This window comes from Pelodiscus sinensis, chromosome 3 (genome assembly GCF_049634645.1).
Source record: "Pelodiscus sinensis isolate JC-2024 chromosome 3, ASM4963464v1, whole genome shotgun sequence".
NCBI lineage: Eukaryota > Metazoa > Chordata > Testudines > Trionychidae > Pelodiscus > Pelodiscus sinensis.
This window is the reverse complement of record NC_134713.1, coordinates 127473871-127501719: the sequence shown is the minus strand read 5'-3', so window position 1 is coordinate 127501719 and position 27849 is coordinate 127473871. Positions and strand designations below refer to the sequence as shown.

The 27849-nt window shown below is 40.5% G+C and overlaps 1 protein-coding gene across 1 annotated transcript in view; it reads right to left on the bottom strand.

Moving 5' to 3' along the window:
- Window positions 1–7260: 7260 nt before the first annotated feature.
- ACTN2 (actinin alpha 2) overlaps window positions 7261–27849 on the bottom strand; it is a 79030-nt gene continuing 58441 nt past the window's right edge. The window contains exons 13-21 of the mRNA XM_075924812.1: window positions 24704–24812; window positions 23697–23837; window positions 21959–22141; window positions 20731–20865; window positions 20017–20196; window positions 18813–18959; window positions 14801–14866; window positions 12327–12485; window positions 7261–8932 (exon numbers count right to left, since the gene is read on the bottom strand). Of these exons, the coding sequence (XP_075780927.1) occupies window positions 8774–8932; window positions 12327–12485; window positions 14801–14866; window positions 18813–18959; window positions 20017–20196; window positions 20731–20865; window positions 21959–22141; window positions 23697–23837; window positions 24704–24812 (1279 nt within the window). The 3' untranslated portion in view covers window positions 7261–8773. The remainder of the gene's footprint in view (window positions 8933–12326; window positions 12486–14800; window positions 14867–18812; window positions 18960–20016; window positions 20197–20730; window positions 20866–21958; window positions 22142–23696; window positions 23838–24703; window positions 24813–27849) is intronic.

Sequence of the window (27849 nt, the reverse complement as noted above, 5' to 3'; positions counted from 1 at the left end):
CACCTCAGTGCCCTTTAGGGAAAGTGAGAGGGGATTGATACAGAGTCATTGCTTGCTGCTTCTCTTTGTTAGGAAACAAGGGGAAAGTGCACAATTTGCTGCATTCCTCACTCTGGCTGGGGAGTGCAGGGGGCTGTGCCTGTTGGAGCAGCAGCCATGGAGAGGCACTTTTCACCTGGCTCCAAGCTACTGTAGTAAGAGTGTTGGGGTAGTCCTATCTCCACAGGCAGCTTGTATAATGAACTCCTCCTGTCCAACCTCACTCCAGAGCCATGACTTAAAATTAAAAAAACAAAAAGTAATTGAGTTAAGGATCCATGCAATGATGGGTAAATCTTATAGTACAATATATTTTATAACATTCTCGCAATTCTCTCTCAGGCACTGTGGTTTCTGCAGCAGACTGGACAGTCTGAGACATTGGAAAAGCTAACTGCTTTCTAATTGCATTAAGATGAGACTTTCAATCCAAATAAGTATTTTAGCTGTAAAAGGATTAAAATCATTTAAACCAATTTGAGTTCAAGTATTTCAAATATGTTTGGGCTGAGGTTCAGCTTTTCTCCCTTCCAGAAACAGCTTAGCTTTAACAAAGAACCCATTGAAACCAGCCAGTGTTTGAAGCAAACTAAGGGTGTATCTAGACTACAGGATTTTGTCAACAAAAGTCCACTTTTGTCGACAAAACTATACTTGCGTCTACACTGCCGCTGAGTTCTGTCGACGTTTTGTCAATGGCTGTAAACCTCATTCTACGAGGAACAACACCTTTTGTGGACAGAGTTCTGTCGACAGAAGGTGTTATTGAATTTACACTGTCCTTTGCATCTACGCTGTCATATCAAGAAAGCAGCTTGTTTTGTTGACAGAACTGGATGTAGTCTAGGCGCTCTTTGTCGACAGAAGCTTTGTCGACCGTATCTGTCAACAAAACTTCTGTCGACAAAAGCCTGTAGTCTAGACGTACCCACAGTCTTTCTGGTTTGGCTAGTTTGGTTTTGCATAGGGACTGATTCTCCAATCATATGACTTTACACCAAATATAACTTCTTTGCGTTACTCCATTTTGCATTGTCTTATAGATTCATAAGAAGGCACAGGCTGGACTCTTAGGCTATGTCTACACTGCAGGCTTTTGCCGGCAGAGAGTAGTCTAATGAAGCGCTCATTAGCATTTGTCACATTGTCATTTGCATACTCTCTGCTGATGCTTTTTGCACAAGAGGTTTTTGCACAAAACCAAGCAGTGTAGACGGGTCCGTTTTGTGCAAAAAAAACCCCCTTTTTCGCAAGAACCTTATGACTCAAAAAAGGAGGTATAAGAATCTTGCGCTAAAGGAAGGTTTGTGCAAAATGGACTCATCTACATTGCTTGTTTTCATGCAAAAACCTCTTGCACAAAAAGCATCGGCAAAGAATATGCAAATGACAGCGCAACAAATGCTAACGAGCACTTCATTAGTATACTCCCTGTCTGCAAAAGCTCTTAGTGTAGACATAGCTTTAGCAGTAAGGGTTCCTTAGACTAGAAACAGAGTTACATAAGACAGGGGAACATGATACCATCCTAGCTGTATATCTGGTGATGGGGACACTGGACTGATTCCAGCTGGTTCTCTTTAGCCCCTATGAAAGGCATAGTACATACTCTGAACTCTTTTACTTTAATGTAAGACAGCAGGGAATCAAGCCCAATATATTAGAAAGTGAACTTTTAGCTGCTGAGCCTGTGCATTAGCAAATTCTATTATATCCTTTACAAAAATAGGACCCAAGCTTTCATCTCCTATGTGATTATTCTTAATTCACATGGGGCTCAATTTCTACTATTTTTATTCACAAGACTAAGTTTTATCAAAGCAAGAACAGTGGAATTGCATCCCTATTAATGCTTTCAAAAACAAACAGCTTGAATTCTGAGAGAAGAACCCAAAACTAATCTGACTTCTGACCACAGAACTTAGATGCAATGATTTGCATAGTTTCGTTGAGTGTGGATTTGTTCCGTTAATGATTGTTATGTTATGCTTATCCTTTGTTCACAGCATAGAAGACCCTCGGTGCAGAACTTCCATTTTATTTATTAATTAAAACTTTTAGTCTTCATAGTCCTGAAAGTGATTTTTTTTAAATGAAATATATATTAAACTGACATGAATGGAACTGCAAGAGCTAAGATGTTAATATTTCCTATTCTAAGACTGATATGGGCACAAACACATCGGGTGGGATCTACAAAGGGACTTAGGCATTACAACATTCCACAGAATGTCACAATTCCTAACTTTTCAGCACCTACAAAAAAATCACATGAACCTCACTGCAATCCGTAACATCTGAGTTAGGTTCCTAGGCTCCTATACAATGAATGGTGAAAGATAGGCACCTAATAACAGAACCCCACTAACGTGTTAGGTCAGAAGCCACATTGGGATTGGTCCTGTCTTGAGCAGGGGGCTGTACTTGATGACTTCCTGAGGTCTCTTCCAGCTCTATGATTCTAAAGTAGCCAAGGTGACATACCAATCAGAGTGGTATGAGCTAACCTTTCCCCTCCCCTCAGAAATAGGTGCTTATGTCCATGCTGCAGGGAGGTGTTTAAGTCAGCCATAAACAGGAGCCTGCCCCCTGGAGTAAGGCAGCTTAGGCATCTAAATATCTCACTCTACATAAAACAGCCCAAAGAGGAAGCGCCACTGCCTGCATCCACCTTACAAATTTTAGGCCAGAGTTTAGAGCACTTGCCTGGGAAGTAGGAGACCCAGCTTTAATTTCCCCTTCTCTTTCAGAAGGGGAGAAAGCATTTGAATAGGGGGAGCTCCCACCAGACAACTCTAACCACTGAGCAGTTCTAGCATAGGGCTGTCTGAGGGTCTCTTAGCAATGCTGGTGCACTATGGATAAGTAATGAGTGGGTTATTGAAACGGGGGCCTAGACCAGGATCTTCTTCTTCCTAGTTGTGTGCCAAAGCCACTGGACCACAGAGTTGTTCTCACAATGACTCGTTCTCTGTCCCAATGACTATTCCACTGTGGATAAATACATCCTACTCAGACTGTTAATGTAGGTGCCCAAATCCGTATGAATAGGATCTAAACTTTGATATGTAAGGCCAAATCCACAAAATGTGCCTAATTCCCATCTAAATCAATGGAAGTTAGATGCCTGAGACTCAGTTTTTAAAGTTAGGTCTAATTGCCCAATTTTCTGAAGTGCTGAGCATCTGTGGTTAATGGGAGCAACAAGTGCCCACCACTCCTGAAAGTCAGAACAGTTTTTAAAAAAAAAAAAAAAAACCAGCAAGGTATCCGTTTTCTTTTCTCTTTGGAACTCTTCTATCATTTGAATTTACAAATATTTGTGTTGAGAGGAATAACAACATAGGTGGTGGAGAGACTATTGTATTGTTTAACACCTACCTGGCTGCTTTTCTCTCAGCCATGAAGGCTGGAAACTTATGTTTGGGAGATTTGAGGGGCAGGGGGTTGTGTGTGCGCTTTTTTTTAAATAAAAGCTGAAGTTCTCTAATGATTCCATAAGTTGGATTAAAAAAAAACCACAGCAAATATCACAAGAGTTGGCACCACTGACATTGGGTATTCATTTATTATTTGTGCTACGGTAGCATCTAGAGACCAGCTGAGTCTGGAGCCCCTTTGGACTAGGCGCTACATAAATACAAAGAGAATGATAGTACCTGCCCTGGACAGCTTACAGTGTGAATAGACAAGGCAGAAGGAAAACAGAGGCACAGAAAAGTTGCAGGGGCTTGCCCATGGTCACACAGCATAGAATAGCTTCCCATCACTCTCGGGCATGTGCTCAGACCTCACTGCCTTCTCATTTAATATGATTTTCCTTGACTGGCCGGTTTTTGGGCCAGACTCTATAACCTGTTCTGCATGGCTACATCTAGACTGGCCCCTTCTCCGGAAGAGGCATGCAAGGCAGGCAAGTCAGAATAGGGAAATCCGCGGGGGATTTAAATATCCCCCGCGGGATTTAAATAAACATGGCCGCCGCTTTTTTTCCGGCTTGGGGAAAAGCCGGAAAAGAGCGTCTAGACTGGCGCGACCCTGCGGAATAAAGCCCTTTTCAGAAGTAGGACTTGCAAGTAGGAATAAGAGATCCTCTGGAAAAGGGCTTTATTCCGGAGGATCGCGCCAGTGTAGACGCTCTTTTCCGGCTTTTCCCCAAGCCGGAAAAAAAGCGGCGGCCATGTTTATTTAAATCCCGCGGGGGATATTTAAATCCCCCGCGGATTTCCCTATTCTGACTTGCCTGCTTTGCATGCCTCTTCCGGAGAAGGGGCCAGTCTAGATGTAGCCCATGGGTAGAGCGCCCCTTAGCTTGGGTGGAACATCTTGAAAGACCAAGGCCTTATTTTAAACTTTTCTTGCAAATGGCTCTTGATCATGGTAACAGCTGTTGTGATTCCATGGAGGGTTTTCTTTACTCTTTAATGGCCACGATCTCCTGTTACGTCCAAATGTTCTGAAGCAAAGCTGCCTGCCCCATGGCATGTGTGAAATTGGGTAGGATAAGTGATTAGGAGAGTGAAGAGGCAACAGATAGTGGAGGCAAACAGAGCTGAAAGAAAAGGGAACTGAGAAGAGAAGAATAATAGAACCCCTACTTTACAGGTTAGAAAAGAATTAAATAAATTACACTAGCAGTCAGGACAGAGATCTGTGCTTTTGTGAGTCATTCTTCAAAGACAGTAAAGAGACAAGGTGGGTGAGGTAATAGGTCTTTTATTGGATCAATGTCTGTTGGTGAGAGACACAGGCTTTGTGGCTAGTGAATAAGAAAACAAGAACTTCTGGCATCCCTATTAAAGGAAATATGCAGACAAACATCAGCTCTGCATATTGTTAACATCAAAAGCTGGCATTACCATTGTGATGGGCTGGACTAGGCTCCAATGCCCCCTACAGGAGGCTTGAGGCCTTGCTGCATCCCATCCCAGCAGGAGGAGCGGAGAAGAAGTCCTCCAGGCACTATAGAGTGGCTGTGTCTGTGGCAGCCAATCAGGACCCAGCAGAGGGGTATAAAAGAAGCTGGAGGGCTGGGGCCTGGCAGTTCCCTTCAGGAGCTCGACCCAGCCAGGTCTATACACTGAGTGGGAGGGAGATCAGCACTACGGCTAGCTCCTAATGTGCACTGAACCTAGATCCGGGTAAGAACCAGACCCAGTGGCCAACTACCAGCCACAAGCGGAGACACACTAGCACCGTGGACAGGGCTAGTCAGGCCCTTGTTCCAAGACTTTGAGGGTGACTGGACAACCCTGAAAGGACCCTGCATGGTGCCATTTGGATGCAGTAGGATGCTCACCAGTGGGTGGACCCATTACAACCATTTCCTAGATACCCCAGTTCCTGGGGGCTGTCAGTGCCTGGCTGAAGAATAGTGGACAGAAAGTGAAGCAAGACAAATGGAGGTTATGCTGTGGGAAGAGACATGTGCTTGAAATAACTGGTCACATCCATAACTTCACCTCCATCGAGGAACTCAGAACTACAATTGTTAAAACAGTCTACAGCCTTGGAGTCTCTCTTGACTCCTCACTAATTCAGAATATTCCTGGTGTTGGAACATCTCTAGTATCCACTATCGACTAGCAAACTGGTTCTGCTCTCCCATATCCCACTTTAATGTAGGAACATAGGACTGGAAGAGACCTCCAGGGTCCTTGACTCCAGTCCCCTGCTGGTACAGGCCAACCCTGTCATCTCATTCCTTTTTTAAATTTAACAAGCTCTGTCTGATTTTGGCTATGCTTCTCCATGATCTCTAGTTGTTGAAGATAGCAAGTCATTACACCTAGGCATCTAGGATTGATCTAATAAGAGCAGCAGTGACAACAAACACCAATTCAGCCAGCAGACCCAAGTGTAAACAAAGTGGTTTGATGGTACACTGCAACTGTCAGTCACAAAGATGAAGGCTTGTGAGCATAATGGGCATAGCTTGACCACTGGCTGTTCCACCACTCTGGAACTCTCAGAAAACATAAAAAAGGCCATGAATTTCCACCCTACAGAACAAAATACAGAAGTCAGCTAGTAACGTTGGTTTCTGTAAACAGGGGTGAAAGTAACTTAAAATTTCATACAGGTACTGTCCTATTGCAACTCGGGACCCTGACAGCTCTTTAAATAGCTCTCTGCTGGCTTTTGCTGCAGCTCAGCTAGCTCTTGGAGAGCCGTGCACAAGGGTGCACCTTACTTTCACCTCTGTCTATAAATAAACAAACATATGGAAGGGAGAGAAACTTTTGTTATTTTTAAAGTGTAAGGCATAGCAAGTTAACAAGTACAGGATAAAATATTTTTGGATGAGGCCTTAAATCTCTTCTTGTGTAGGTTACCAGGAGCTCTGAGGCTAGTTCTACTTGCCGTCTTCTTTGGACAGTTCCATGACTCAAATTATTTTACAAATTCTATTTCCCATTAATGTTGATAGTTTTGTTTCTCACTTATCCTGATCAATGGACCATTCAGATGAAGGAACAAATGCTTCAGTGCTTTCAAAGATAGGGTAGAATTTCCTGTTTTTTGAGCCATATTCAGCTGCATGTAAAGAATTGTGTGGCTTGTGGAAGTGTCAGTTAGAGACACATTGAACAGCCTTTGCATACTGTGTAATTCTTCATTTCTGTAAAGCCGAGATTTTGTTTCTAGGCCCACGCCTTATTTGGAATCTCACTGGTTTACAGACATACTGTTCATTCACACACCAGAGTCAACAGGGGATATATTCTAATGGATTTTTTCAGCAGTACAGTCTCCTGATTATTCGTCTGCCTGGAAGTCTGGAAAATTCTATATTAATGCAAGTATTAAAATCAAATGAAGATGTGATCATTCTTAGCACTTAAATAGCACTTATCATATATAGGTTTCAAAGCAATTCACCAAGGTAAGCATCATCTACTTTTTACAGGTGAAAAAGACAATGGCACAGAGCAGAGAAGGTACTTGCCCAAGGCAGATAGTAGGGAATGGAACAGAACCAAGGTCTATTAACGCTCAGCCCTGGCCTTAAACCACTAGACCACAACTGTCCCTCACCAGTTACTGTTTTGGAGTCAATACTTAGATGGCTAACAATGCAATGTGCATCCTTACAAAAAGGATAGTGCATGGAATACTTACTCTTAAGCAAATGGAGAAATATAAACCTCCTTTAATGTATAGCAATAATTCTGGTTCTTTAGAGGAAACACTAGATGAATCTCAAAGACTGAACCTTCATAAAGTTTGAAATGCAGAGTTTATTTAGTAGGCACATCATTGCTTTAGTAGCATTGAGTTGTACAAGTCACAACCTCACCATTTGTGAATGTTTTATTTGGTTACATTGCATTTTTCAGTGTCTGTTAGGTTTCAAGTAAAAAGTGATCACTTTACTTCTCGACAGTTTGTCAAGATGGAAACATGACTCCAGTAAAACAAACTAGCATACAGCAGCAGAACTGTCATTCAACGGAAGTGAAAAACTATAATCTGAATTTTGTATGTGACATACAGTTAAAACTGCAACACAACCATACTCAAATAGATCACATAGCATTTTGCATCATATGGGATTATGCAGGTTGCTCAACAATAAAATAAAGAACTGGCTTTCACAGAGGGAAAACAAAATCTATTCAAAATACAATTGACATGAATTAGCTTCCATACTATTTCCTGTTGATGAAAGTTGTGCTCTCTCTGGCCATGTCTACACAGCAGCATTATTTCAGAATAACTGATGTTACTCCGAAATAACATAGTCCACGTCCACACTATAAGCAGTTATTTCGACATAGTTTCCAAATAATGTCGAGCTGGAGGACATCTTACTTCAACTCCTGTAACTCTCATTTTACGAGGAGTAAGGGAAATCGGAGGAAGAATGCTCTCAGACTTCCTGCTGTGTAGACAGCGTCAAAAGCCGAAATAAGATATTTTGACTTAAGCTATGCAATTGACGTAGCTCAAGTTGTATAGCTTATTTTGGCTTTAGCCCTGCTGTGTAGACGTGCCCTCAGATGCAAAGTAAAAGGCTTAAAAGTACTGCTTATAGATTTATTATAAGATATTACAATTGTAATGTATTATGAGTTTGCAGCATGATGCTTTTGATATTACAGCTTTGTGTTAATAAAATACCATATTTAAAACATAAAAAATGCAGTTTGGGATTATTTTAGTGGTTATGTATTTTACTTGAATGGTATTTTTCTTCTCTGAAAAGTTGTATTTTTATTTTATTAAACTCCACCCAGGGAAGCATATAAACCACAACATCTGTAAAGTAATATTTTTATATGAAAGAAAAAAGTATGACTTCAAACATAGAGCTCTATGACCATAATAAAAGCAGCATAGATTAAATGAAGAAATTTTTGAAAATGGCAAAATATTTTGTTAGTTTGAATAATTTTTATTTTCATGAGCTTTAATTTCTTTTTTCTGAATGGGTCACACATTTAATACTTTTTTTTTCAAATTAGTGATTCACCTTTTCTTTAAAATACAGTTTAATAATATATGCCAGATAAACTAATGCCATTAATGCAGAACCTACAAATGGTGCACACTGAAATATATGCTAGTTATTTGCATTCCTAACATTTGACCCTGAATGTATCTACTATATTTGTAAAAATCATTTTAAAATCATCTTGTCAACGCTTTCAAGAAGCAAACTGGGAGACCAGGGTTGTTGTTTTTCCAATTTGAATACAATGGCATACAATGAGTACCATCAGTTATTGAATCACAGGTCACTTTCTCCATACAATGCTGATGAAAATGAGGTATAATCCAGGGCTCCAGGAACAGCACCTGGTCCAGAATAGGGAGGCATCTTTCTGATGCAATACTGAGCTTGTTCAGCAGGCAGTTCTCGCCGCAGCTCTTCTGCAAGAATATAAGGCTGAAAAAGAAATATTTTTAAAAAACTCAACTATGGAACAGATTATTTAACAGATTTTTGTTTTTGTGTCTTACAGAACTAAGATTAATAAGCTAGAACGTCCTGCTTGTTTACCCTGCCTCTCTATTTAAAATATTCGAGCTGGCTTATAATGTTTTTAAAAACACAATATATAAAAAAAGTAAAATACAAGACCTCAAGGGGGGACATAAAACCTGCTAAGTGATGTTCACTTTGATCCACTGTCACCTCCAGATCTCTTTCACACAGTACTCCTTCCTGGGCAACCATTTCCCATTTTTTACTTTGCGTTTCATCTATTTACTTCAGGCCATTTCTCCAATTTGTCCAGACCATTCTGAATTTTAATCCTAGCCTCCGAAATATTTGTAAATATTATCCACAAATTTTATATGTGTACTTTCTATGCCTTTATCTATGTTGAGCTGTAACATCAACCATGAACTGGTGGGACTACCGCAGCGCTACTCAACACGCGGCTTACAGGCCACATGTGGCCCGCAGTCCATTTGTTTGCGGCCTGTGGTGCGGTTTGGATTTACGTGGGGCTCAATATGTCGCCCGCGGGTGGGATCCTTTGAACATGGCCTCCACTGGGAACACACTCCACAACAGCAAGGCATCTTCCAGGCAAGGTGAGCACTGAAAGATGTAAGCGGACGGGCTGGCTGGAACAGACAGGTACAGGGTGTCAGCGTTTCTAGACCCCAGGGAGGAGGTGCCAGGAGCGCTGGGGCATTGTGGGAAGTACTGGCTGCTTAGCCTTGTGGGCAGAGCCTGAGAGGTGCTGACTGGCTTATACTGGCCACGTTTGGGTCTGGCGCCACAGTTTAATGCTTAATCTTTGTATTCATGCCCATCAGCGTGAAAGAAGCTAATTGCATATATTTACATATATATTTGCATGTATATGCAACCACACTTAAGTTGCGGCCCTCGGCATATGCTCTGAGTATCATTATGGCCCCCGGGGCTTCCAAAGTTGAGTATATACTCGATCATAAGCCCGTTTGTTCATGAGCCGACCCTTCCCCAAGTTAAAAAAAATTGTAAAAATCACAATGACCATTCATAAGCGAAATATATATTGGCAGTTTGCAAACTTCCGGTCCCAACTCGTCAGCATAAGCCACTGGCACATTGGAACTTTTTGTTTACGTGGAGCATCTGCAGGCACAGAACTTCTCAGCTCCAATTGGTTGCTGTTCACTGTTTCCAGCCAATGGGAGCTGCGGGAAGCAGCACAGGCCCAGGGACATGCTGATTGCCACTTTCCATCACTCCCGTTGACCCGGAATAGTGAACAGCAGCCACTGGGAGCTGAACGACTCTATGCCTACAAACACTCCAGGTACATAAAAGATCCTGGCATGCCAGTGGTTTGCCCTGCTGTGTTTGGAACTGGTTTGCTGAAACTCCCCAAGTTAAAAAAATTGGTGAAACACAACAACCCATTCATAAGCTGACCCCCACTCTTTACTGCATAATTTTTTACCAAAAATTAGGCTTATGATCGAGTATATCAGGATCAAAGTCTGGCCTCAGTTATACACTGTTGATGTCAATATTATTATACATTTCTAGACAAACATTTTCTATTACAATAATTGCTGCTTTCTAGTTATAATGACATTTTACAGGAATATGTGTGATGTTTCTACCTATAGAACAAAATGTTTGTATCTCACTCTCTTATAACCTCAATATAATATTCACTCCAACCTCCTATTTGGAATATGTTTAGAATTCAAAGTTTGATCCTTATTAGTTGAGATCAGAAAATCAATATCCAAGGCCAGACTGAGTCTGCCCAGTGGTACTGCAGCCCCTGTTCTCATCTGAGCTTGCTGGCAGCACTCTCTGGGACACAGACTACTCCAAAAGGGAGTGAGTTATGAAATCACTGTTCTTCCCTGTTACACACATCTCAGCTCCTACTCCTGCATTGCCCTGGAGAGCCGAGCTGGCTATGGAGAGAAGAACATACTCCACATTCCTTGAGAGATGTGCAGCAGTTTCATTCACTGTGAATGCCCGATGGCTGGGACAGGCAGCTCCATAACACCCCATGCTCATGGATGTGTTTAAAGGCTCAGACAGGTCCACAATCAGCCAAAATTCTCCTCTGAGCCATGTCCAGGCAATGCCATGAAAGTCAGAGAAGAGTTTATGAAAAGGATTTTACCCCTTTAAAATCCATACTGTTCCATGGATATGCATGAGAGCAGAGCATGGCCACTATATATGCAGCTGTGTCTGCTGACCAAAAACTCTTCAATGCATTTCATATTATCAGAGAATCACAGAAGTGTAGGACTAGAAGGGACCTCAATGTGTCATCTAGTCCAGTCTCCTGCTCTCAAGACAGGACTGTGTAATAAACAGGTATCTGACAGGTGTTTGTCTACCCTGTTCTTTAAAACCTCCAATGACAGAGATTCCACAGCCTCCCTAGGCAATTTATTTTTAGTGCTTAACCAACCTGACATTTAGGAAGTTTTTCCTAATGTCCTATCTAAACCTCCCTGGCTGCAATTTGTGAACACTGCTTGTTGCTCTATTCTCAGAGGCTAAGCAGAACAGTTTTTATCCCTCCTCCACGTAGCAACCTTTTCTGTACTTTTAGCATGTTGCCCCTCAGTCATCTTCTCCAGATTAAACAAATCCAATTTCATCATTTTCCCTCACAGGTCATGTTTTCTAGACATTTAATCATTTTTGTTGCTCTCCTCTGGACTGTGTCTAGTTTCTCCACATCTTTCCTGAAATGTAGTGCCTAGAATTGGACACAATACTTCAGCTGAGGCCCTATCCATGTGTAGCAGAGGGGAAGAATTACTTCACATGTCTTACTTACAATGCTCCTGCTAACACATCCCAGAATGATGTTCACTTTGGTCCACTGTCACCTCTAGGTCCCTTTCACACAGCACTCCTTCCTGGGCAGCCATTTCCTATTTTGTACTTTGTGTTTCATCCTACTTACTTCAGGCCATTCCTCTAGTTTGTCTAGATCACTTTGAATTTTAATCCTACCCTCCAAAATACTTGTAGCCCCTCCGAGCTTGGTATTATCCACAAACTATATACATGTATGTTCTATGCCATTATCCAAATGTTATGTTATTCCTTCACATCACAAAGAACTAACTATGCAGCTTTGAATTCCACTCACATTCCAGTTAGGAGTTTGGATTGAAGTTCAAACCAGTAACCACAAGCATGAACTGTGAGACTCTTATTCTTCTTAACAAAAAACAGAACGTAGATACAGTGTACACTAGACAATTTGTGCAAAATTTCCATTAAAAGATGAAACACAGTGCTAGTGAAATACAAGGAAACCGTTACAGCTAGGCCCAAAAGAACTGACCTTATCCGAAGCTAGGATTCTGAAAGAAGCTATGACTTGCTCAGCCGTGTCTGTGTCCGCAGTCTCTCTGGTCATGAAGTCAATGAAAGACTGGAAAGAGACGGTTCCCTGCCCATTGGGATCAACCAAAGACATAATTCGGGCAAATTCTGCCTCACCCTTTGACAAAATTCAAAAGGAAAAACAAAGTCACTGTATCTCTGTGACATACTACTGAAGACAGGGTAAAAATTATAAAAATAATTATGTGACTCAAAAACCTAAGTTTCATTTTCAAAAATGACATAGGGGTCTAAATGTGACTTAGGAACAAAAGTGCCAACATGACTTTAGAAAATGGGATTTGGGCTCTTTTGAAAATATTAGCATTTGTCCTAAAAGCATGGTATGTGCCCTTCAATTAACATTCTGCTTCCTGAAATGTTTTCTACACTAAATCTAATTTATAACAGATCATTATGGTGTGATATAGTTTAGAGTTAATCCTTTATTTAAAAATCTCTCTGGATTCAGCGATCTATCAAGTGCCTTTGTTTACTACTAGCTCAGTCCTGTAAAGAGCTGAGCACTCTCCCTTCAGTCCAGCAAAGCATTTATGCCAAGTGGGCTTAACTTAACTGTGTTGAGTTCTCGGCCTTGACCGGGGTTAGTGCAACTGCATGGGAGACAGTTCCGCAGTCTTTCATCGCACAGATGGAGCGAAAGGTCTGTTTATTTCATTTCTCTTTCTTTGTACAACAAAACTAGTCCCCAGAGTTTAACTTTCTTTTTATAATTAATTAATATCACTTCTTGCACTACCACAAGAAACCTGTTATGCTCTATTTGGGACAACGTTGAAGAGGAATGGTTAAACATATTCAAAAGTAGTGAAAACATTTATATTCTTATTAAATTTGGAAAGTGCCCCCTTGCAAATTTTTTTTTTCAAACAGAATCTGAATTTGGGGCCTATATGGATCATTCACTTCATTTTAAACATTTATATCATGTTAAATTCTTCTCTATGTCATACTAGCTTTTCTCTTCTGTTCAAAGATATCTTAAATTCATATGTTCAAAGAATAATTTGATACCATCATCTGTTCTAAATCTGATCTTAGTTCCACTGAAATCTATAGGAAAAAAATTAACTATGCAGATGGGCCCCTGCATCGAAAAGGGTGACATTGAAAAGGGTTGACTCACAGACAGCAGCTTGTAGGACTGGGGCCTGTATTAAAAATGAGCATATTCTTGTTATTAGGGTATCTACATTTGGCAGTTATTGACAGTTATTAAAATGATCTCCCTAATACATGGCAATGATTGCATTTATTCTGAAGATTTTTTCAGGAAAAAGTGTATGAAAAATGTAGAAATTATAAAGAAACAAATAAAACAAACACACGCATAAATAAATAAATCTCAACCTTGCAATATGTTTTCAAGAATTAGGAGTATTAAAAAGCTTCAGAATAATTATTTTTCATGCAGACAGAAAGCTAATTTATACACCTATAAACTGAAAGGAATTAATTGTACATTTATTTGATACAATGTACATGTCATGGAATAGTACACTTCATATCAAAGCTACATGCAACACACCATAAAATTAGGGCTACCAGGTAGCTTCAGAAAAAATACTAGACACACTTGATTGGGGGGGAGGGAAGGGACCAGCCGGGAGAGGAGCGGGGCTGGCTGGGATATGTGGGGGATGGGAAGCAGGGCTGGTGGGAGGGAGGTTGGGGGCAGTGTGGCTGGCCGGGGAAGATCGGGGGGGGGGGGGTTCCCAGAAGGAAGTAGGGCTTCTCGGGGCGGGGGGGGATCAGGAGTAGGGGGGCTGGCCAGGGAAGATCGGGGGGGGGGGCGGCCAGCTGGAAGCAGAGCTGGTTGGGGGAGGGGTCGGGGGAGAGTGGGGCTGGCCAATAGGGAGTGGGGGGGGGGGGGAGAATCAACCAGCGGGGAGCCGGACTGACCCGGGCACATGCAGATCCCAGGGCGCTGCCTATCCCGTTCACAGTCCCAGCAAAGCATGAGCGAGTCTAACTACCACTCCACAATGTGCTTGAACAGTGCTCAGGAGCACGGACATGGCTTCTCTTCCTCCTTTCCAAGGAGTCACGTCAGACACGACCAGAGGCTCCCAGCGCCGATCGCACCCCGCCTCCCAGCCACTCCCCCCACCCCTGCCAGGTTTCTGTCGGGTGCCCAGCCAGAAAACCAGAAAATACCAGACATTGCACATGTCCGGTATTTTCTGAATTTTTTTAATGGACAGAAGGCCCAAAAACTGGACTGTCCGATTGAATACCGGACACCTGGCAACCCTACATAAAATGGGTATCTTCATGAAGTATATTTTAATTTGCAATGGTTTTTAACTTTTTAAAATACAGGAAAAAGTAAGAATTGAGAGTCAAAGTGTGGTATGGTTAGCAGTATTAGTGATGTGCAAAACCAATTTATTTGTATTTTAAAATTCATACCAAATCATAACCCATTGAAATTAAGCAAGCTCTGAAATCATCATGGTCCATCAGCCCATTCTTCTTCTATTGAAGGAATATATGAGAGAAGGTTTGACGTATCAAAGACAGGCAGGAGACCATCACAATTTCCATACAGATGACGAATGTGCATCATCAGAAGATTGGATCCATGGAACGAGAGGATGTTCATTGGAGGGATTGCCAAAGCAGGTCATGAGGAGTATCATCAATTTAAAGGAGGAAGTAGCTAACACATTACGCACATGAAACAGACACGCCACAGAGAATAATACCAGAAAAGGGGCCGGTTGAGTACAACATAGGAACATACAGAGCACAAACAGAAAGGAGAGAGAGGCAAGGAAAAAAGTTTGTCACTGAACTAGCCAAAGTCAGGAAAGGCAGGCTGGTTCACTGCGATACAATATACTTTTTAGATTTCAGCCATGGAAGGTTTATTAGAAATTATAGTAATTTTAGCGACTAGAAAGCGTGCCTAATTGCTTTTTGAAAATACTGTATTCCTGAGCCAAGGCAGACTTGCGTTGTGTGCTGCTGCATGGTAAGTGCATTCAAGAATTCTCTCTCTTCTGATCTCTAGCTAATGGGACTCCGACAACTGTAAAGATATGAGCCAGTGGGGCTGAGGTGTTAGTTTGTATCCAACAGAAGTTGGTCAATGGTAAATCTCTTATTAAAGGAGGATGCCCATTTTCTCAACAGCAGGTGAGTGGGACATTCATAGCTAATTGCAGGGAGTGGACATTAAAATGGGGTGGTGGTAGAAGCTAACCAAAAGACAAGATGGGTAAAAACAACAGAATTAGCCAGTACATCTCACAACAGAACCCTATTGCCATGGGTCCTTCCAGAGGCAGAGGGAGGTGCTCCCGCTTGGAAGTCTGAGCAGGGGACAATGGGAACAATGAGTGTGTGAATGACTCGCAGCTGGCTCACTGGAATCCAAGCAGACTCCCTTGGAACAGACAGAAGCAGTAAAATGCAAATATTTTTTAAAATCAGCTACATGTGAGTTTAAATCCAAGTCTCTTTAAAATAGTACACTACCAGTCTATAAGAAAACAATAAAACATCAGTTTTCTCTACCTGAAGGTCATTTCCAACCTGTCCTAGACTGATGAGGCAGGCTTTAAATTCGTCAGGCTGCAGATCACCCGATTCATCCTAGTATCACATCATGGATCATGCATGCAGAATGTGCAAGGAGGGGGGGAAGTCATAAAGTGGGTTAGTTGGTTAGTAAAGAACACTGCAAAGTCATATCAATAATGGTTTGTTAAGATGGAATCTGAATAAAAATGAGGATCCATTACATTGTTTACTTTTCCCAGATCTTCTTAAGACCCTTTAAGATGAGGATCTGCTCTGAACATTTATTATAGAAGTAGAATCATATTTGTCTCCCAAAGATGCCAGATCCAATTTGTTCAGTTTGCCAAGGATTTTTTTTCTTTAATTACCCCTCCCCCACAAAAGCTCATGCCAGATTTTCAAAACTACACTGTTTTCTTCCATTCCAGTTCACACCGCACCCATAACCCTAACCAGCTGAGGCATACTATAGATTTAGTTAAGGTGCATGCAGTTAATGTCTGTCCCTAGAATCTGGAAACTGTTTCCCGTATTTGTCTGACAGGGTCATAGTTCAAGATCCAACTTTTTTCTGTGGCTTCTGTGTGAGGAAAAGGATCTCGGTCAGCTGATGAGTAATTTTTAAGAGATAAATAGGCGATTATGTTGGCTCTATATGCGGTCAACCTGACAACGAGCAGTGACTAAAGTGGGAAGGAAATTTTGAGTGGGGTTTGTTGAAACTGGTAATTACCAGCAACACCTTCACCTTTCCTAAATTTCAGATAAATATTAAGGTCTCGTATTTTCTGGACAGCACCATATTTCAAACAATTTACCAGCATATTTCTCTTAGCACATCCATTAGTGCTGGTTCACAACTCCCAGACTCCCCCCCAGATGGACATTAAAATGGCTCCAGGGCCAAGGAGGGCTCATTTATTTCTAAGGCAACACATCAGTGTTTCTTAAATCAAAACAATATGAAAATAGGAACTAACAGCCAAATCCTGTCCCTCTCCAAGCATAAAAGGTCAGGCCAGTGGAGGAACCAGGGAGACACAACCACACATAGTTTGGTGGGGGACAAAATGTGTGTGTGCACGCCTGCAGGGTGTGGGGGGGCAGACTGAAGATGTGGAAATGTGAGTCCAGTGGATCCAGTGCTATATATACCCATCAATCATTCCTTCTGCAGAGGACAGAGAGAAGGTTGTACAGTTGCCAGTGTCCATTTCATCCTCTGGATGGGATTCCCCAGTGTATGGCCTAGTTGCTTGTTCTATGTACTGGGGCAGGCTCTAAGGCTTAAGGAATTTTGTAATGGGCATCAGTCTTGATCCAGGAAAGACATCCCTGCCTCTGTCACACAAGTTATGGACATGCTGGAAATGGCTACACAGTGTTTACCCTCATGTACCATACCTCTTCCCAAGTTCTCCATACTGCAAGAGGGAAGCATATGCTCTTTAAGGAGCTGCCAGATCTTTCTCAAAGTTCCTACTTCCCCATAATGGATTCTTCTAAACTGTAGGTTGTAATTTATCTGGACCGGATGGTTCTGCCTACTTTTAATAGCTCTAATTACTCAATTATCTGCAGCAGTGCTTTGCAAAAGCATGCCATTTCTTTCTCACCCCGGGACATGTATCCCTGTCTCTCCTTTCCGAGTGAATACACAGAGGAATTATTCTACATCACAATTACATTTAAGGCCTCCATACAATGAAGTACATATGTCACTGACTCCTGAGGATGTACTCTCTCCTTGCTTCTCCTGAAGATACTTGAAAATTCTACTTTTTTTCTGAAGTGCCAGATACCAAATGTTGACCATCAAGTTCCAATATACACCAACTACAAATCCAGATACAAGTAGCCACTTTGGAGTTGAGGAGCTAAGAAATGGAATACCAGGGTGGAGATGGAAGGCAGGGTGGGTGAGGCTAGCTTTGGGTATGGGATAGACAAAGGCAGACCAGGAATGGATGAAGCCCTGTGGAACCCAGGATAGTTTTCAGGGAGTCCAGCTGGTAAGAGGGAGAAGGTGAAGGATTCTTTACAGCCACCTTACTGGAAGACACTGGAGGAAGAAGGGAGCAGGCTAGTGCTATATTACTGAAAATGGCTGCTGTAGTTGAGATTTGCACTGGATTTTGAAAACAGATTTGTAGGAACATCTACCCAGCAAAACTGCGTGCAAATAAAGTTTTCCACCTGGGTAAGTCACTAATATCCCTATTCTTACGTATGAAAATCACTCTGTTTGCATTAAATAGCTTTGTTCTGTTACTGTAACAATAGCTATCTCTTTATTTATCACTTAGAGTTTTATTACTTCTTTCATTTTTTGATTGCACTGAGAATCACCAGTAGAGCATGTTACATTCTTTTTGACTTAATTCATTTCTAACTAAGGAACTGAAACATACAGTCCCTGAGCATAGAAAGGATTTACATTGAAAACTATTGTAAACCCTGCCAAATTGCTTCCCTGAATAGAATGTACCTATAGGGGCAAGTTACTGATCTTTTTCTTTTTCGTTTTATTGTAACAGGCTACTACTTTAATGTAAGGGACGACATCAATTTGGAGCATGTACAAAAATATCCAAACAGCCCCCTCCATTGTTTTAACAGGTTGTTACAAGCACTTATCTAGCTGTCATTCTCTCTGACTTTGAATTCCACAGTAAGAGCAGATGTTAATCTTTAAATCATCTGCATAATAAATGCTACAGTTTTAGACAGTAAGTCTCCTCTTTTTATTTTATCTTTTTTACTTTAAAAATGATCCATTTTAGTATGTCCTATTTTTTTTCCCAAGAGATATTGATATTTGGACTACAAAGACACAAGGTGATACTGACTTGCTTTGGGAGTACGGTTAGATGAGAAAGAAATAGGAGTACTGTACCCTATCAAAATGATTGAATGATGCTCTGAATTCATTCATTTGCACTTGGGTGATACCCTTGGCGTCTCTTGTAAGGATCTGCGTCTCAATCTCATTGATAGTTCGGGCAATGGTGGTCAGTAAGAGTTCCCATCCAACACGGATATGCTGTAGGGGAGAAAACATCAATTCCTTAGTCTGGTGAAGAAAACATGAACTCCTAGCATGATAACAAGGACAGTAAGAGAGAAACCAATTATGCAAACTGAAATACTTCTACACATTGTTCTTTGGTGTCACTACCTGCATACTACTATGATTATGGATCCACGGGACATGTAATAACATGCAAAAATATTAAGTTAGTTCCTAAAGTGGTGTCTGTTGATATTCTCTGTTGGTTCTTGTTTATGTTAGCCATAAAGTCAGCTGTAGGCTTGAACAGCAACACTTGATTCAAGAGCTGTTGTGTTCTTGAGCATTAGTTTAATTCTGGACAGTATTTGGTTGACCCAACATGCTTCCCAAGTTTTCAAGTTATTGCCACTTTCCCATTGTGAGCCCCAATTCTTTGAACACTTAAACCTGGGAGTTACTTTGCACATGTGGCAGTCTCATTTAATTCAATTGGATTACCCCTGTGTGTAAAGACACTCATATATATGTGTCAACAGGATTGGGGTCTTGGTTGGTAATCTGTCATGGAAAACATGCGGGAAAAGACATAGCTTTATCATGACACAAAAAATGCCACAATATTCACAAAAAAGGAAAAGTCATAGCAGAATATACTTGAAAGAATGCATTTTTGTCATGGGAAATTAAGAGGAAAGTCAAATAAATGTCCTTTATGTCTCAGTTAAAACACTTAATTATTTTAACAGTTCAAACCCATACAACGATCCATGTTCCACCCTCCACAAACATACACAGAGTCCACAATGTCAAATGTATGAAGGAATCTTATGCTCTGATCTTCCAACCAGCTCCATCCTGGACTGTGATCTCTCTCAGACAGTGACAAAGATCATAAGGTTTCATACAAAAAAGACCAAAAGTCATGAATTTGTCACAGAAGTCATGGCCAAGAAACTGAGCCTTACTAATGTATATCTTCCACTGAAATTAAATTAGGAAGTCTGCCAAATTCTTTGCTGTTACAACCCCCTCACACTAGGGAAATGGACCCAAGAAACAAAGAGCACAGAACTGAATGCATAGCTACCTCCATAGTATAACTGGTGTGCTTGTTATCAAACACCAGGGCTTCTTGTATAAGCTGATGGTCTCCTTCCAGTTTGTCAATATTGATTTTGTAGTTGATGATATTGTGTTCATGCTGCTTCAGTTGATTCATCTGGTCCTCCAAGGGTCCTGTCAATTCAATAGAACTACGGGCAATTTCCTGTCACACAAAAAGACAAAAATTGAAACTTCAGGTGTATTAGTTTGCCACACATTTATGTGGAAAATGTATCCCTAATTTTCATTAAAAATCAGTGTCAAAACTCCCTCCAAATGAGAGAATTTAGTCTGTTGCACACAGGATAAAACTGGGACAATCATGTCTTTGCGGAAAGAGCACAACCAAACAAGTCATCATCTAGGAGAGGATTTCAAAGGTTCTGCTCACATGGATTGTTACTATGAGTCAGGTGTCTGTTCTTTGTGCCCTTGAAAATCACCCCTCTACTGCCTCCATTTTCTTCTCAAAAATCTATTCCAAAATTACTTCAATTTGTCAGACGGGTTTTTATTTGCTTTTACAAGCGCTCCTTTAGAACACTTCTTTAAAATTCCTGGTTACATGAATGCTGGAGTGCTGGTTTTGTGCAATGAAGGCCACTAACGTTCTGTGTGTGTACAGCTGGGAGTATTCTGAGAAAAATAATACATGCTGTAGTCAGCAGCCTCCTCTTGATGCCTCAGAGATACCCACCTCCATCTTGGTCTGGATCCATGGCCCAACAACATTAGCCTGAGCAGCAAATTGGCGACGCAGCCGTTCATTAGCATGCTGGCGGGCCAGCTCTTCCTGCAAAGATTGATCCCTCACAGGCACAAGTTGTTTCACCTTCCCATGCACAAAAGAAATAAGGGTTGATGTGAATAGATAAGATTAGATCAGATCTGTAAAAATGATCAGCATAGATTGATGGTTTTCAAACCTCAGCCCTTCCTCGGTCATCCCTATTTAGTGAGCAGTTTATTTCATAACCTGAGGTGTTTGCTTTCAGCTATGAGCAAACTTTGTGCTGTCTTTGACTGTTTCAATTAGAACACACATGTGGCCTGTTCTCTATTTCTTATTTGAAGTTTTGTACGGTTCTTTAAGGATTACTGAAATGAACTTCTGTGTTGTACAATGAAACAATAGATACTAACTTTTTTTTTAGGGAATATTAAGCATTATTAACCCAAGAAATAGATTCTGAGGTGGAGCCCAGGGAGACAGTGAGAAGTTCATTGCAATTAAAATATTTATTTTATTTTATTTCTAGACAGAAACATCCCTGAACAGGATTAATCAATAAAGCATGACAGGGAGTTGTCAATTATGGTTTAATAAAGATATACAATGGGGGTGGTTAGCTGTTAACCTACATGGCATATCAAGGTTGTTATGGTAAAACTGAGTTTGTTTGTTTTTTCCCTATTGAGATGATGTTCTTGTGGCTTACACTATGTTTGTGTATTTGGGGTGGGGAGTGCAGTGCTCCTCTGTGTGTATGTATGTGTGTGTTTTTAAAAACAGAGTTCCACAATGCAGATCTGGATCCTGATCCAATTTCTACTTAACTTCAATGGAAGCAGAACTAGTCTCTCCATAGTACCTAGGTAGGCTTCTTTTCTACATTAACATAATGACACCAAACTTCTTGTAGACATTTGCCTAATTTTATGCAGACATAGTTTTCTGCTGTTCAGACTAGCCAAGATTTTTAAGAAAGAGCTTTCATCATGGGGCCATTCCTGTTTTTATCCACTGATTTATGGGAGATTTTTGCCTAAGTGAATGATGTTGGATCAGATCAGATATTAGACTTTTTTTTTCCTTTTGGTAATTCATGACAATTTCTGGACAGTTAGTAAGGATTTCTGTTCTTATTATTAATACATCCAAAATATTATTCCTGCAACATCATTTCCACTTTAGATTACAGTACCTTATCCCACTTGGCACGGATTTCTTCCATGGTGACAGTGCTATAAGGATTGCTTGCACTTATTCGAATGTTGTAACTCTGAATAACCTTCTCAACTTCATTCTGGATTGACAGGATAGCCTGTCTCTCACCATCTGCCTCTGGCAAAGTGGCTTTAAACTGTTCATGGGCAGTGATTAAACTCTGGAATCAGAAACAAAGTGGGAAAGTATGAGTATGTTTGTTGCAGTGTCGGTTCTATGATCTTGAACCCTGATATAAATAATTGTATTTCCTTCCCAAATACATTGTGTACATGGGGTGCAACACTGACAGTATGGAAGTCAATGGTAAAATTGCAGTGGAGACAGAATTTCACCCATAAGATCAGGTCAAATAAGACAGAACTTGCAATAATGCAGCCTTTGGGGTATCAGACCATACTTTGTTGTTTCTAAAGTTCTGAAAATTGTTTCTTTACCTATGTTTCTAATAACATGTGAGATTAAAACTGAAAATAAAAAAAAAGAATTTAGTATTCATACTTTGTTGCACTTCAGTCAGTCTGAATAGTAAAGGCAGATTACTATTTAGCAGTAATAGCTAAATTTTACTTGGTTTTTCATTATAATTGTGATGTTTTTCAGTACTGTGCTATTTGGGATTTCAATAGTGCAAGTGAATATTCCCTCCTTTTTGATTCCTCACCAAGTTTTAAAAAACAGGACAAGTTTTCTATTCATTTTCTTCTCACCCTTGTCTTGCCCTTTTTATAAGAAAAAAGTAATTAAAACCCTGATGCTTCTTTAGAATCCTCTCGTATGGAACCCTGTGTCCATAAGGAGTCTCAATGAAATCAGTGTGATTCCACATAAGCAAAAGAGGTCTGCCCTAGTGGTTTATGATGCAGCATCTGGGCTTAAATTCTCAAGAATATCCCTTTAAATACAGCTGCACCAATGTTCCACTCCCAATAAGTGCAACTGAACAAGCAATAAAATTAAGGCTTCAATATCTGAGATATAGGTGAGAGGATTATTCTAGGAGTGGGTGGGTGAGATTCTGTGGCCTGCATTGTGCAGGGGGTCAGACTAGATGATCATAATGGTCCCTTCTGACCTTAAAGTCTATGAGTCTATGAGTAATGCCTTTAGTTACTTTCACAAGTCAACTACGCATAATGAACAGTCTGAATTTCATTTATACTGAGCCCCTTAATAAAAAGCAGCCTTAAAGTGGGTGGAAATTTAAATTAAGCCTTTCTTTTAACATGACAAAGTAAAGTACCAGGTTCTACAAAATTGCCTTCATTATTAGGTTAGTATTTGTGTAGTCAGATGTTACTGTTCTAGGCTAAATCCCATATCCTGTGACTACACAAGGACACCAATCTCACCTAACTAGTGTCTTAGCTCCCCAAACAACCACCATAGGCCATATAATGAGAAATGCAAAAAGACCCTGTGTTCCCAAGTTTTGCTCTCCACAATGCTTTCCTTCTCTTCTTACCTTTGGCTAAGGATTCCTTCCAAGGAGAGAAGCACTGCAGCCAGCAGCCTTAAAAGATCATACCTGCTTATAGGTAATGACTTTTTAGCTCACAGATAGACGGAGGAAGAGAGAAAGGACATTTTCTGTTAGAGAGATAGCTTTAAGGTAGGCTAGGTTTTCATATGTTGACAGTATCCATTCAGTAGGATGGAAGGATTCCTTTCTTGACTTCCTGAGGATTGCAAACCAAAAGCATACTCCGATTTACCTGAATTTCCTCTATGCTGTGAACAATAAACATGTCTTGTAGGTCTTCCATTGCACCTTCCATCCAGTTGTTGAATGGAGCAGCTCTCTTGGCAAACTCCAGGTGAAGCTGATCAATTGTTTCCAGCAGTTTCTCTGTCCTCTGTTCAGTCCAGTAAATGCACACAAACAAATTCATTGTTATTGAGGTAAAGACTAATTCTAGGCATATACTTGTAGTGTCCCAGTTACTTTGGGCATACATTTTCAAAAGTAACTGATGATTTGTGGTGCCTCATTTGCTAGCTGTCCAACCTGAGAGAGCTTTAAAAGTGCCATTGAAGTCCATGAGACTACACACATTAAACTTACTTTTCTGTTCAGCTCATGTAAAGTTAAATATTTGCATAAGACTTCATAGAATCAGGGCCTAAGTGGGGTTTTTTTCCATTTATTTATTGTATTTTAAATGTTTTCTGTTAATTTGACTATAAAATGAACTAATTGGTGACATTTAATTTTAAATGATTGGACTGCTATAGTAATTTCTTTCATGTATGAAACAGAGCAGTAACATATACATGCCACATATGAGCCTGGAGATATATGTAGGTGATCTCCACTGATCTCAGGGGAAAGCCAAGAAGGTTTATCTAGGGCTTTTAGTAAATCTGATTTCACTGCTATGGAACCTCCATCAGAGACCCTGGCCACTAGCCTACTGCTCAAACTAAGCTTTGCTGTAGTATATGTGACAAGATAGCTGTCTAATTACATCACTGTTATGCATCAGATTCCCAAAGTCACCTCTTGGTGACCAAATTCATTCTGGCTTGGACAGCACAGCACCATCTAATCTGTTACCGAGCAATTTAGCTTATACTGCAAATGAACTCATAGCAAACTGAAATGTAGAGCTGAAGAAAGGGTATATGGCAGTCTGGATTCCAGAATTAACACTCACCAACGTCTGTTATAAATCCCAAGGGATTCGGGATTTTTTTAAATGGAGCTCGATATCAATTTTACCTCCAGTGCCTCTCTCCTTTTCTGAGTAAGTGTTCCCAGTTTGTCCCATTGATCACATATCTTCTGGCATCGGTCATTGACACTTGCAGCATCGTAATAGTCCAGTTCGCTAGGAAAGAAGGAAGACAGAAAGGCATCGCTTCTGAATGAATAGACAAGAATACAGTGTACATACCACACCTGTGTACGTGTTGCACTGGCTCTCAGTAACTATTCCTCGTCTTCCTAAAAAGGTCAGGTTGCAGTATTAGGTAGTGTAGTGGTATTATAATATGTGGGACCTAGACTGTAAAGGTAGGATACACCCCAGATTTAGGTGCCTAATTTCCACCCTAATACATAAAGCTTCCACCGAGCCCTGTAGGCATCTAAATTCATTCAGTACTTATGTTTTCAGTGTAAAAATTCCCTCAGCACCTATGTTTCTGCTTCTTGGCATGCACACTGCAGTCTTCTTCAACACCTCTGGATGGCTATTTCCCACCTAAGCCCCAAAACGATTCATCAACCTCATAGAAAGACAGGTGTTCAGCTGCCTAAAACACATCCGGGGCTTGATTGGGAGGCATATTCAGGGGCCTCCTACAAGATGGGGCCCCATTCAAAATGCACTCCCTTTGTAATGTTTAGCCTAATGGTTAGTGCACTTGCTTGGGATGTAGATGGTCCAGGTTGACCTCCACCCCTCAACTAGTGCAGCAGGGTGAAAAGGATTTAATCAGGGGCCTCCCACATCTCAGGAGAGTCCTCTAACCAGCTGCCATGGAATATTCAGATGTGGGGTACTCATAATCTGTCTTATTGAAGATGTGGCATTGTGGCTAAATAATGAAAAAGTGATTGGAGATTAAGACTCCTACCTCCCAGCTAGATGCCCTAACCACTGGCCTACAGGGTCATTCTCACTCTCTGTGGCCCAATGGCTGTTCCAAAACAGATAAACACTTACAGTTATGGGACCACAGAGAGAGAATGACTCTGTAGTGGCTAGGTAGCAGGAACCAATGGACTGTTGGAAACCAAGAGCCACTGTCATGAAAGTACTCTCATCATCAAAAAGTTAGAGAGAAACCATATGACATCGAAACAGCATTATATAAAGGCAAGGCAGCGGCCAGCAAGGCATTCTCCTTAAGGGCCCTTTGGTTCTGGAACTTGCTCCCCTCTTGGGTCCAAACCAATCCAGATTTATTAACCATCAGGCTATGCAGTAAAATCTATTTCATTAATAAGACTTTTGGGGAGGTGTGAGGGTAGGAGGTTGTGGGTGGAATGGGATAGGGCATTATTTTGCTGTACTGACTGCAAGTTAATTTTTTGTATGCTATATTCTTACAGCTAAAGAATGTTCCTATATGGATTGTGAGTTTAATAACTAAGAGTATCTTTTTGGCATAATACATCTAAATAAATACCAAGTATTTTTCAAGTTTTTCCAAGTGGCACCTCTGAGACTATTGTGAATTATATTTTCAGTTGAATGGATCATTGATCTCCAGTTGCCACTCATTTTTTTTAGGATAAGGGCAAATATCACGTGTGAAAATGAGGAACTAATTGTACTGGCTACGGTCAGTGCTGGAAGGTACTGCACTAACATCTCCGAACAACTCTGCCATCATACCTCAGTCATGATCTGCAATATCCCTGCTATCCTATTCCTGGGCTTTTATTAAGTAGATTGACAGTATGTGTTGTGATGTGGATCAATACAGAAGAGAACATGATTAACAATTGTAATTGTAAAGGGGTATTTACAGTTTAAAAATAAAAGGCCAGATTCTCAGCTGGTATATCTCGGTGCGACTCCAATGACTTTCACAAAGGAAGAGCTGGCAACATAAATTACTAAAAAATAAATGTCCTTAACAAATGTCACATTTTACATGGCACTATTAAAAAGAAAAGAAATGTAAATTTTACTTTTTCATTACTTGCACTGTTTACTTTTTTGTGATTCTCTCTCCATCATAAGTACAAATAGACTAGCTTTCACTTTTCTTTTAAAAAGAGAGTGTCTATTAAATTTAACTTTTAGTTTTTTGTGCACATACGAAGTGCTGCAACACATGGCTGAAAATTCCACAAATGAATGTTTTATGTAAAAAAAAAAAATCCATGATCTTTGGAATTTGAAACTGTCATAAATGTATTTCTATTGGTCTTAGATTTCATGAAATTTTACTTTCATGGATTTTGACTCAAAAATAGGCCAAATTTAGTTTGCCAGTAGTTTTGATCCAGCAAAGCATTTAAGCATGTGCTTAATTTTAAGCATGAGTAGTTCCCCAGAAGTGACATTAAGCATGGATCAGGCTGGTCTCTTTGTTACTGTGCCCATAAACACAATTTGAACTGAGATATCCGGAAGCAAAAGTCTTTCTACTTCATCTATGTTAGAGATTAACACAGCTGTTTGTCTGGCTGAAAATATGGTTTTTACAAAAGGCGAGACAAATATTTTAAAAATTAAATTCATAAATTTTGATCTTGATCAGTAAAAATCTTGGAATCAATGCATAGGACCATAAATTAATATAGCACTTTGGAGCACAATTTGGTCCAATTCTTTTTAGCATTTACAATTTATTAAATGGAAAATCCCTGATTTTTTTCCAGGTTTAAATAATGCCACATCCAAGGCTTATGTCGTCTTACAATCTGGCATACAATGGCAGCATAACAGCTTCCACACTGGAATGATCATTCTCTCTCTCTCACACACACACACACACACACATAAATTCTTTATTCAAACACCATCAATCAACAAGCTTTTAACAACTGTAACCTTTATGCTCTTAGTTGGCTCAGCTGCTGTAGCAGAAAATATCAGCACTGACACTGAACTGTAACCAGTGCAGTTCAAGGTCATACCGCAATTGTTCTTCTTCAAAATAGCAGCTTCAGGCAGCCAAGAAATGACTACCAAAAATATAGGACATGCTGACTTGAAGCACAGATAAAGCTGCTCTCTCTAAGGGTATGTCTAAACTACATCTCTCTACCGAAAGGGATGTAAATTAGCAGATTGAAAGTGCAAATGAGCGGGGATTTAAATATCCCACGCTTCATTTGCATAATTGCATCACTTTCACTTTCGAAATACCCTTTTTCCAAAGAGCACTGTGATGCAATTATGCAAA